At 45.8% G+C, this 12,292-nt stretch overlaps 1 protein-coding gene across 1 annotated transcript; it reads left to right on the forward strand.

The window, feature by feature from the left end:
- Window positions 1-712: 712 nt before the first annotated feature.
- On the forward strand, window positions 713-11,366 carry ECRG4 (ECRG4 augurin precursor). The gene is made up of 4 exons (XM_019628415.1): window positions 713-1,100; window positions 5,081-5,128; window positions 7,137-7,294; window positions 10,540-11,366. Exons 1-4 carry the CDS (start codon window positions 1,019-1,021, stop codon window positions 10,693-10,695), a joined length of 444 nt encoding a protein of 147 aa, XP_019483960.1. The 5' UTR covers window positions 713-1,018; the 3' UTR covers window positions 10,696-11,366.
- Window positions 11,367-12,292: the final 926 nt, after the last annotated feature.

Below are 12,292 nucleotides of genomic sequence, written 5' to 3' on the forward strand. Positions count from 1 at the left end.
CAACTGCATTACTTGGAAGGTTAATTATGGTGAGACTTACCACGGGAAGGTATTAAAAAAAAAACCGCTTCGTTCAGAGTAGATCTTAGATGGAGCGGCCCCTATAGGTAATTTCAACATTGCTGCCACGTGGTAGCCAGAGGCCAAGAGACACTAATTAGGTGACCAGCTCAAAGTCAGCTGAGACACGTTAGTCTTAGCACTCCTTCACCGCACCACCCTGCCTGCTATGAGTCCTCTGTATCTGAACAGGCCTTTACTGGGCCTGCTTTAGTGTGCTTGGATCACAGAGCGCACAATGGGACGCGTTTGTTCTGCGAACACCTATGGAGGTCACACAGTTCCTGGTTTCTGAAAGACTTTTCTATTAGAGTAGTTTGGAACGAGATGTTTTCCTGGACTGCAGCTCTGAGTCCAAACGGTGGAGTCTTTCAAAATATCCCAAACTCAGCACTGCCAAAGGCATCTTTAAGTGCAGTGGGGGAATTAAGGAAATTCCAGAGGCCACTTTATAAGCTAAAGCAAGAGCCAGGCCCTGGTGGAGCGAGCAGAATGAAAAAGCAAGGAAGTACTACCTCGGGGTGACAAGGACCACACGGGGGGTCAGCGATCCCGGCTGGGGAGAGGGAGAGACCTGGGCCGCGCGCGGTAGGCAGTCCGTCTCCCATCCTTCCCTTGGGCGACAGCCTTTTCCCTCCTGGATGGCGTCAATCCCTCCCTCAGCAGCCGGCACCCCGCTGGTTCTCTCAGGCCACGCTGCGCCCGGCCCCCGGAGGTTCTGGGCTTCACTGCCAGTTCCGCGAGCATCCGTGGCCTTGGAGCCAGAGAGCAGGGCTCGGATGCGCTCCGCGAGGCCGCTTGGCCCACGGCCCACTGGCACCGCGCCCGCCCCACGGGTCCCGCCCCGTCGGGGACGCAGGCAGCACCCGCCCACCTGCGCCCCTCTCTCCGGCGCGCCAGTCCTCCTGCGCAGAGTCGAGCGACGCGCGCGTTTCCCCCCTGCCCAGTTGGTGCAGCCATGGCCAAGACCTCTTCCCCGCGGCCCGCAGTCCTGGCGGTGACTGCGCTGGCTCTGTTCTTGCTGTTGTGTCTGGGCCCAGGTAAGTGGAGCGATGCCAGGGGGCAGAGGAGGGAGATCGGTGCAAGGTCCAAGGGGTGATCGAGGTCTCCGGTTTTGCATTTGCACGAGTAGGAAGTGGAGTGCTTGGGCAGGAGGACAGGGTACCAGGGTCAAGGGCAGGAGTCTGAGATATGCGTGATTATGCTGGGGGAAAATGAGGGGCAGAGGTTCGAAGAAGGAGCAAGAAGTGTTTCAGCACTAACGTCAGTGGGGGAAGGGTAATAGGAGCTTGAATCCGGAAACCTGTCCCCCTCCCCCATTCCCCCCAGGACTGAGGAGAGCCAAAAGGCATCTTCATTCAGATTCCCTTCCAGGCATTTATTTCCTGGCTGGGTCAAGTTCCAGATATGCAAAGCAGTCGGCAGGTCTCACATCCAATATAGAGGAACTGCTCTTAAAGAAGAAATGCTTCACCTTCTCCACCTCATGGAGCCCTCAGCGAATCCGTTGAAAATTCGGGTTTAGTTCCCTATAAAATGTGCACATTCACACACACTACCAAAATGAAGGCATTTGGTGGGTGTTCAGACATCTGAACCCTGGGAGTCCACAGACCCCACCTTAAGATGTGCAATCTGAACTAATATATTTTGTCTGGACAGTGCTGCCTTCAGTGGTGTGATCCTTTGTGGTTCACGAGTGGCCTCAAGCATGCATGAGCGCCTTTGAGGCTCACGACTGTAACCCCCTATCTATAGCTCAGGGAACAGGGACTGGAAGGTGTGAAGCGACTTGCCCAAGACCTGAGACGTGTTTTTCCCACCGAAAAGTAGCCGGGCACTATCTGATGGAAATGGCAAACTCGCTGGGTTGCTCAGCTTCCGTATTTTACTTACTTAAAGTACAGAAAACCAAGCTACTGGCAGAAAGGAGGGAGGAGGCATGCAGGAGGAGCCCTGAGGTTGGAGCTCCGGGGTCCCTAGGACAGCAAGGGACATCTACAAGCAGGGAGGATTCCTGCTGTTCTTAATTCCAACCATCGGGGACACTAATCAATAATTTCCCAATACATGATTTATCTACCTCTCGCCCTTTGTTCCTCCCATTTTGAGAGGTACATCCTATTAAAGTGAATGAGCATTGGCTATAAGCCTATTCCTTTTCAGGATTTGTATTTTATGTCATTCATACAAAGAATGTAGTGAAAATGTCAGTTAAAATATTACAGTATCATCATTGAGCTGGAATGTGAAAATTCTTATGACATAAATTGAAAATCTTTATATATATGTAGAGTCCCAAAGGTGGCTCTTTATGACACCCAAAAACATTTAATGGAAAAAATGATCATTGCCATTCTTGAGCAATTGATTAATAGCTGGCATCTCAAAGGGCATCTTGCATTTCTGAATCTGCTGGGAAATCTATGCCAGGTAACTGGGTTTAATAAATTCAGGAGTGCCTATTATCAGCCTCGAAATAGTGACTGATGATGTTGGGGTAAAAAAAACGTAAAAAATCCATACTACAGAAAAAATAAGTCATGATTATTCACTTGCTTTTTGTTGTTTTCTTCAAACAAATTTATTGTGGTATCCAATCATATGTGTTAATATTTATAGTTCAGTGTGTAGTAATTGGCACAGTGGCAAATTAATAATTCACAATTTAGGATTTATCCATGCTTTTCAGATGTATTGCTGAGAGTTGGTGAGGCTTTCATTTCTGGAGCAGTAGTGACATATTTGCTGCAGCCTCATCACAAATGCCTAAACCCAGTATCTATTTCAGCATCAGACCACATTTCATTCATTAATTGCTCAGTGCTTTTACAGAAGGCAAGCAGATGGACGGACTTAATTTTGCATGAGTTGTTAGAGAGCAACAAATGTTAAGATAGTAATGAATGCTAATATTTGTGCCAAGGAACATATCTGTGTGCTTTGGCAAATGTTTCCATCAATTTCTTCATTGACTCTTAAGGTTGGAGGAGAAGTACAGCTTTTAAGAGTAGTCCCACCCCCTCTAAATGATCCCCTCTAAGGTAGCCTCAGTTCCTCTCCAATTACTTATGCTCAGAAGCCTCCAGCGACTCTTGATGTGAAACCTCTTGGGTGACTTATGCCAACTTTGCTGGGGGGCTGCCCAGACGTTGCAAACCTAACATCATGTTCTAATCTATGGTGCCTTGGCTCCTTAGAACTGCAGCTCTCCTCCCAGAAGTTTTCATTTCTCTAGGTTACACATCTAAATTGCTTTACTTTTTCCCTCATGTAACATATTTATGGGTCCTTTTCCTCCCTGGACTCTTTCCTCTGACCACAACTCCAGTTTCTCTGTGACCTTCTGAAAGTCAGATGTGAACTGAACCACATGTAGAGGGGTGGTCTGATCAGAGTAGTGACAGAACAGAGACAGGACAACTACTTCCTTTCTGCAAGGTGCTAACCTATTATGAATGCAGCCTAAAATTGCAATTGCTTTAAACAACCACATCACTGCAGAGTGATGCAGGCATAGAAAACAGAAACTACCGAACTCTTCGATAGGTGTTGCATGCTGTGCTACTATCCAAGCCCACAGTCCAGCAGACACCCAGCCCTGCTATAGAAGACGTGATGCAAGGACAACACCACCTGCACCACCTAGTCCTTGAGTGTGGACCCTAGAGGTTCTTCCCAAACCAGGCTCCTTGCCTGGCACACCTACTCTAAAAGCAGTTGGGTAGCACTCAAATTCAAATGCCTACAAGGGGCCAATAGGTGAAGTGGCTGTTTATGGACTCACTTGGGCCCAGAGGTGTTCAAATTCAATTTTTGTAAACACTGGGCACGCCAATAAAACGCATCTGCAGAAAAAGCTCAGCTGTGGGCAGCCAATTTGTGACTTTTGACTACAAAGGCATTTTCCCCCCAAACTGTCTACCCTAAGATAAAGCAGGGCTGCTTAATCTTATTTGGGTTCCAAATAGTTTTGAGAATCTGGCAAAAGCTATGGCTCCTTTTCCCAGAAAGCTGTACTTTTGCAGATGGAAACACAGGCCTTGGGGCCTGTGCATGGAGCCAGAGGTAAAGGACCCATGAGAGGTCAGCATCACCACCTTAATGCGCGTCTCCACCCTGGGGCCAGGCTGGCACCTCACACCTGAAGATGCTGAGCTCACTCCTTGAGACTGGGCTTTTCCCCAGAGCTTTGGTTGCCCCTTCAGAGGACAAGCCTTACATGTAGCACTTAAGGGTCAGAGGCATTGATAGGTCCTCAAACCAGCTCACCAGGCGGAGTGGGGGATTTATCAGGCCAGACATGTTATTTTCCATTAAAATGATTGGGCTGATTAGAAATACTTTTAGAACTGAATAAAAATAACAGCAAATGGTATAAATAATGCGTGATGATAAGACGATCAGGACAAGCCACAAAACTGGGCTGAATTTTTAGAGCGCTAAGGTGTGTTCTTGGCTTGCGGCAGCGTAACTCCCATTTCTGCTGCCTCCATCTTCACACTGCTGCCTTCTCTGCATCCTCTCCTCTTCTTATAAGGACACTGATCATAGGATTTAGAGTCTACCCTAAATCCAGTGTGATAGCACCTAAGATCCTTAACTAATTATGTCTACAATGACCACATTTCCAAATAAGTTCACATTCAGAGGTTCCAGGTGGATATGAATTGTGGGGGGGACCATGAAAAGTGAAAGTCTGAAGGAAGGTACATGTGACAGATGGCTGGCCCTCATAATAAGACAGAAGGGCTGAAAGAACAATGTCACTTTTCCCAGGCACTAGCTCAAATCATAATGCTCTTGGTCAGCCATGGTCATTGTCACCAGTCTGAGCCATGGGCAGCCTGAACTGTTTTTCCTGCCTGACGTGGAGCACAGCAAACATCCAACACCGTAATACTATCAAGTTGCCAAATCAGGGGGCAGGCAATGAGTTTTTTCAACTCTGATTTTTGCATTTGAGAAATTAAAGAGTACAATGCAACTCTGAACCTGACTTCTATTTTCATTCCTTTAGGTGGCACAAGTGGAAATAAACTCAAGCTGATGCTTCAAAAACGGGAAGGTAAATATGCCCCAATTGAATAAGGGTTGCGTTCTCAATGAGACTGAAATGAAATGGCATTGTTGAATGTGCTTACTGGAGTCTTGCATTTGGGCAATCAGAAGTGTTTACTCCTTAAAAGGTTAGCTGATCTGAAGAGGTTATTCTGTGGGTGTGTGGTGTGGTGTTTTATTAGATAAATATTATTGCCATTAAATGTTTGAAGGCTGTTTTTCTGAAAGCTGTCAGCGTGGACTCAGAAATAAAAGAAACAGTGCTATAGTGTTAATTGAATACTATTTGTTTCAGAACATATCTAAATTTAGAGCTGTCCTTTAGAGCACAGAAAAGCTCAGTTGGTGGGTATGCACAGATTGTATTGTACTGGTACCCTAGATCTAATTAGCTATTAGGGAGCGGGTGAAACACAAAAACCTCTTTGTTGCTAACACCTGTTGTGAAAAATACTCCTCAGATAAATGTGGTGGATGGCAAAATGTTGTAGAAATAGAACTGTCTGGGAGCGACGCAGTGTGAGTCTGGGCCCACTGTTGTCAGGTCCATCCATCAGACCAATTGTGTGGTCTCATGAAGGCCATTTTCCCTCTTGGAATTTTTGTCTTCACCTGTACAATTAAGCTGTTATCTGTCCCTTAGAAATTAGGAAGTGTGATCACATTTCTGTTGTGAACATTTAATCACTTATTCTTGTCACTTTGAGTTAGCAGGGACTCTAGGAGGCTCAAGTCTGCTCCTGATGGGACCTCCAGTACTTACCCTCTTCAGAGTCGATGCCTCAGAGGTCCACCGCAGGTGCTGAGCACGTGTGGCCCCTCTCAGGTCAGGGGGCTCCAATGGGAGCTCCCAGCATCTTTCTGAGCACTTCCAGTCGCTCATGAGGTCCTGGTCCCCCCTCAATCTCTGAGGCACCCCTGAGGGCCCCTGCCCTGTGCTGGGCAGCCAACCATCTCCCCATGGACGCCCAGATGACGGAAGGTCTTGTAGGGCCAGCTTGACAAAAGTGGGGCTGGAGAGGAAACCACCAGGATAATCACAACTCCTGGGTGTACAGCCTCAATTTTTATTCAATTCAAGCCAAGAAACACATATGGAGCACCTACTGTGTACAAAACAGTGTAACAGGCCATGAGGGAAACACACAGATGAACAAGAGGTGAAAAAGCAAACCTGCTGATATTTACCCATGTGACAATGAACACATAGGGCACTTTACTTCTATTATCCTATACAGCCTTCATAACAACACAGAGCTAGGGACGGCCAGTCCAGTTTTATAGGTGAGGGGACAGAGGCTCAAAGCCAGACCACGAGAGCAAACCCAGTGGCACAGCTGCTTCCCCTAAGCACATCCTGCAGAGGGGGTGCCTTTTACACAGCTGAGGCCACGCAGAAAGACATTAGAGGAAGCTGTGTTAGAGCAAGCATCAGTAGCCTGCAAGACTCAGTCAACTCGTCAATGATCTGTGAGGCCTAGAGGTGGTGGCCCAAGGCGGCACTGTGTGTTCTAGCAACCCCATGTGAGGACTTGCTGCCTGCCCTGTGAGGCTGGGCCTGGCCCCAGCCCTCTCAGAGTACATCATTCCAGCCCTTTGTTCTCCCTACCATCGTCCTAAGTAAGCAGTATTCTCTTGTTTGCATGTACAATGAGCACGCACCAGGGGAGTGCTAGACATCCCATTGTTTCCCAAATGCAAAGCCCAGTGGGTAAGCCACCAGCCTCCTCCATGTGGTCTGGTGAGTGGCTGCAGAGGATGAGCTGAAAATCATTTCTATCCTGGGCCTTAGAAGTTGAAGGTTCGATCACACCCTTTTATATGGCTGTTCCCAAATAGGAGAGCTTATGAACAAAGAGCATGGAGACTGATGATCACACCGCAGGTAAGGATGAAGCTGAGTCAAAACCATCTCAGCACGTGGCACTGGGGGGATGGGATGTGTATCAGTGATTCACCTCAACAAGAAAAGAAATCATTCTTGGTACTTTCGGGGTGGGGATTAATCATTTCAGCACCTGCTCCAACTAAGGCTGAAGTGGCTGTTGACGAGAGCAAAGCCAAAGAATTCTTAGGCAGCCTGAAGCGCCAGAAACGGCAGCTGTGGGACCGGAGCCGGCCAGAGGTCCAGCAGTGGTACCAGCAGTTCCTCTATATGGGCTTCGACGAGGCGGTGGGTATTCTCTCCTGCTGGGATCCTGGCTTCCTGCAGGGCAGTGTGGCTTGGGGAAAACAGGGCACAGAAATTGGCTTCATTATTCGCTCCAGAAGTATGAGCCCTATTATATGCCAAGTGCTGTCCACGCATCAGGTTATATTACTATCAGTATGAGGACATCAGCTGGAATTTCCCATCACACTGTCCAAATGGGAATCCCTCCTAACATGTTTGGGAAGCAGAATTCCAGAGAGGTCACTGCCCCAAATGGCTGGAACATTGAGAATCTGATTTTCATAGGAACACTTCTAACAGTTTTGCCTGGGTATCCTTAAAATAACTTAGAACCTCCCCCAAACATTTTCACCCTTACCTTAAAAATGTCAGAAACAATGAAATCAATATAGAGACCCATAAAGACAATGAGATGAGTCTTTGCAGATGCTTTTGTCAATGCAGTTGCAGGAAAAGATGGTCAGGTCGTGCATCCAGGTAGCGTGAGTGGACATATTCACTGAATTAAGGAAAAGGAATGTTTATAATCACAGACTGCTGGGTACCAGCTACAGGTAAGACAGCTCAGGGGTAAGGTGGGGGTTTCTTCTGCACAGGAATAAGGCTGCAGAGTGACTGACAGGGCTGGGTGGGGCTCCGGAGGATCGCAGTGTGGGAGGCATGGTGTGGAGAACTCTCAACCCGCCACCCCAGCCAGGGAGCCATGATTCATATTGTGAACCGAGGGTGTATATAAAACATTACTATAGGTGAAAAAAAATTAAACTCTTTAGAGACATCATTTTTTTTAAAAAATTAAATTTATTGGGAAACAAAAATAAATGAATGGGTCTAGATCAAACTAGAAAGCTTTTGCATAGCAAAAGAAACCATCAACAAAACTAAAAGGTAACCGACCAAATGGGAGAAGATATTTGCAAACAATAAGGGGCTAATATCCAAAATGTATAAAGAACTCATATAACTTCACAACAAAACAATAAGCAATCCAATTAAAAAAATGGGCAGGGAACCTGAAGAGACATCATTTTCAGTAGCTGCATAAAATGCAAACCTGTAGCCATATCATCATTTTCTTCCTGTTCCCAACGATTGGACATACTAATTTTTCCCCAATTATCTTTCGCTACTCAAATATAATTTTTTTTGGTTGTGCAAATAGTCAAACTCCGTGCTAGGAATGATTTTAGTTCTTATATGAATTAACTTACTTAACATTCACAACAACCCCAAAGGCAGGTACTATTATTTGTATCTGTGTGTAGTTTGTTTCTTAGTTAGTATTGCATTCTGCTCAGTGGAGTTAGTGGAGCAAAGATAGAATTACATTTAAGGGTCATTGAATATTGCCAAATTGCATGTTCCCGTAAGTCATGTATGAGGGCACCCATTTTCTCACATCTTCAGCAGCATCTTGCATTCTCACTAAAAACTTAAATACATGTACTTATTTGATAGATGAAAATGCTATATCATCGTTTAGCACTTCGCATTCTTTGATTACCAGTATTTGCAGTTCATAAACCTGGGTATTAAAGGAAATGGCTAAAATAATGTCTGATGACAAAAGCAGAATAAAAGTGAGGATCAAGTAAGATTATAATGATTATGCATAGACAAGACTAGAAGGAAATCCATCAAAATGTTGGTAGTGGCTGTCTTTGGCAATGGAATTATGATCCCCCTTTTTCTTTGTCCCCTTCCCCATACATATTTTAAATTACGAGTCTGCATTACTCTGTAGTCATAAAACATTTAAAAATTTCTTGAAAAAATATGTTTTAAGCCAAAACTTCAAACAAGATTTTAAAATGAGAAAAATCAGAGACTGAGATTATTTTGCTACTGCAAAACCTGGAGTCCTGGGTGTTCTCCTTTTTGAGGCAGAGGCTGGGGAAGGGCTCTGATGATGCCACCACCCCCAGGCTAAGTAAATGGAGACAGGCGTGGAGTCCCACTTCCTCCTCTTTAGAGTGGCATGGTCAGCCCACTGCTTGCGCAGAGCGGACGGCCGCAGAGAGCACCATCGCAGGCAAGGCCGGAGTTTCCAGCCTCAGGGAGTTTCTCAGATATTAGAGCTCATTGGCAGTCTTATTAAAATAAAAATAGGTTCCTGAGGCCCAGCCACCAGAAAGTTCGGTCCAAGAGGCGTGCCGCGGTGCCTGGGGATATGTGTTTTCCAGCATCCCTAGAGATTTGGGTGCCCCGGGGCGGGGGTGGGAGGTTGGGTGGGGGGTGGCAGTATCGGCCAGCCTTTGAAGAAAATGGACCCTGAAGCCCAGACTTGTCCACACACTCGCTCCGGCCTCCCCAGCCATCTGTGTCTGCTCTGCCTTTTTGCCCTCACACCAAAGCTCTGGCCACATCCTGAGTTTAATCCAAGTACACCGTGCACCTTCACCACCAACAGCGGAAAACTAGTCTCTCCTGTAAAAATGGATTAACAGCAAAGACTTGGTGCCCAAGCTGTGTGACCCTGAATGTCATTCTACGCTTCTCACTCATCTTAGTCCTCCTCCTTCCCTTTGGTTTGTATTAACTGCAACTAAATCGCTTTCATATGTGTCTCTTGGGAACTGTGGACTTCTTGACCACGGAAAATGTCTTTCTTGTGTTGGGGGGCCCTCCAGTCCCAGGGCAGGCCCTGACATGCTGTACCCACTTAATCAGTGTCTGTGGAACAAACAAGGGCACCTGTACCTGCTCTAAGTGACACCACAGTTCTAAGAGTCAATGTCAGGAGCATTCGAAACACCCTGCCCTGTGGCTTTAATATGTCAGTGCTAGAGCTGACTCAGTTCAGCCAACACTGATTAGCATCTACTGTGTGCACTAGGGTGGACCAGGCACAGGGATGGGACATGAAGGTAAGACGGTGCCTGCCACAGTGAGACGTGGGTGGTGCCAGGGGGTCAGGCCAAGTTGCTGCTGTATTTGGCAGATATCTGTTTTATTTACCAAAAAAGAAAAATGTTTAAGTCTGGGATATATTTAGAGGTCGTATGACAGAAGTTGTCATGGGTATGGGTGTGTACTCCTTTGGGGGAAGATACCTTTTATCAGTCTTCTGTAGCTGGCTGCAATGACCCCTGAGCATGGGAATGCTATGTCAAAGAGTTATTCTTAGTGAGGGCTGTAAGCTTTAAAGAAAAACCACCACAGTGAAAGCCGGAGGTAAGATGTGGTCAGGGTGTGTGTGTGTGTCCCTAAATCTATTCTCTGTGGTTTTCTGTCTTCTCCCCCAGAAATTTGAAGATGATGTCACCTATTGGCTGAACAGAGATCGGAACGGACACGACTACTATGATTACCACCGTCACTATGATGAAGACGCCCCCATTGGTCCCCGGAGCCCCGACAGCTTTCGGCATGGAGCCAGCGTCAATTACGACGACTACTGACCATTATGACGTGGTGTACGAGAAACCAGGGGCCATCCTCTGTCTTCTTCATGATGCCTGACGCTAGTTGGTTTCTGTTGTGCTTTATTTCAGTTTTTTTCTGCCCACTTTCTCTGACCAGAAAGGAAGAGTTAAAGAATATAAGTGCCTTTAGATATTTCATGCAACAGTACATTTCATTTAAAAATAGCAATAAAAGCATTTTGTTAAAAAGAAAAGTCTCAAAATGGATTTGGATGAAAATTAAGCTGGTGACAGTTTTTATCCCCTGGATGTTTCTGCAGTTGAAGTTCCTCCGTTATCATCCCAAGTGTAACCCTTCCAAGAATCATCACCACCGCCCCCACACACACACCCGGGACTCAGCAAGCATCCTGCATTTGTTAAAATTTAGTCCACTTTAGATGCAAGATATAAAACCAGCAAGAAAGTGTAGTTGAACATTATTTAAGGTTACAGAACTAGGCTTTCTGGGTTTCAGGCCCAGAGCTAGAGCTGGACTTGTTTAATGTTATCATTCAAGAAATGAAGAGTAAGAGAAAAAACCTGAAGTTTGCTTGATTTCAGAGCCTCGCCTATATTAAAAAACTAAACCTTGTTCAATGAATTCAAGAAAGATTTAGGAATATATTTCATATCACATTTAAACCACCAGAGTGAGAGAAAGAGAAAAGTGGTGTTGGGTGGGGAGGGAGGGGTTGAGGAAGGTGGGAAGCAGACTGGAGGCGAGTGAAGGATCCCAGCCATTACTGATAGGAGGGAGTCGGGTCACAGCCTGTGCTGTGCCTGCAGAGCTGCAGGGGTGGGGATAGGGTAGGGGTGAGGTGAACAGTATGGGGAGGGGCCACTCGGATAGGCTCTTATATCGCTGTGGGTCATAGACTGACAGTCTAATGGACATTTTCTGTTCTCAGAAAAATGATACATAATTTTGCATATAGTCTCTGAAACATTCCCATTCATGAACTATAGGCAATAAAAAAAACCCTGGGCTTAGTAGGAAGCACTGGCTTCAGGAGAGCAGCGTTTATGGACAGTCATAAAATCTGCATAGTAGTAATTTTGTTTCTTCCTTTGGAATCCTTACAACTTTTTAAACTTTGAGGTAAAATGTACATAGTACAAAATTTACCATTTTAATCATTTTTAGGTATACAGTTCAGTAGCAGTAGATAGATTCCCATTGTCATGTATCGTCACCACCATCCATCTCCACAACCTTTCCATCTTCCCAAATGAACCTTGTACCCATTATACACTAACTCCCCATCCCTCCCGCCCTGGGAACCCACCATTCTACTTTCTGGCTCTGTGAATTTGACTATTCTAGGGAGCTATATAAGTCAAATCATATCGTATTTGTCCTTTTACTTCACTTAGCATAATGTCTTCAAGGTTTATCCATGTTGTAGCATGTGACAGGATTTCCCTCCTTTTTAAGGCTGAATAATAATATTCCATTGCATAGTTATACCATATTTTGTTTATCCATTCATCTGCCAACGGACACTTGGGTTGCTATCACCTTTTAGCTACTGGGCATAATGCTCCTGTTAACATGGGTGTGTGAATATCTCTTTGTGTCTCTGAATTCAGT

This window comes from Hipposideros armiger, unplaced genomic scaffold, assembly GCF_001890085.2.
Source record: "Hipposideros armiger isolate ML-2016 unplaced genomic scaffold, ASM189008v1 scaffold_788, whole genome shotgun sequence".
Classification (NCBI taxonomy): domain Eukaryota; kingdom Metazoa; phylum Chordata; class Mammalia; order Chiroptera; family Hipposideridae; genus Hipposideros; species Hipposideros armiger.

Bases quoted from the DNA above. Each gene is read 5' to 3' on its own strand.
- ECRG4 (XM_019628415.1), top strand. From the start codon at position 1,019: ATGGCCAAGACCTCTTCCCCGCGGCCCGCAGTCCTGGCGGTGACTGCG. The intron at 1,101-5,080 runs GTAAGTGGAGCG...TCATTCCTTTAG, and splicing joins GCTGTTGTGTCTGGGCCCAG to GTGGCACAAGTGGAAATAAA. The intron at 7,295-10,539 runs GTGGGTATTCTC...CTTCTCCCCCAG, and splicing joins ATATGGGCTTCGACGAGGCG to AAATTTGAAGATGATGTCAC.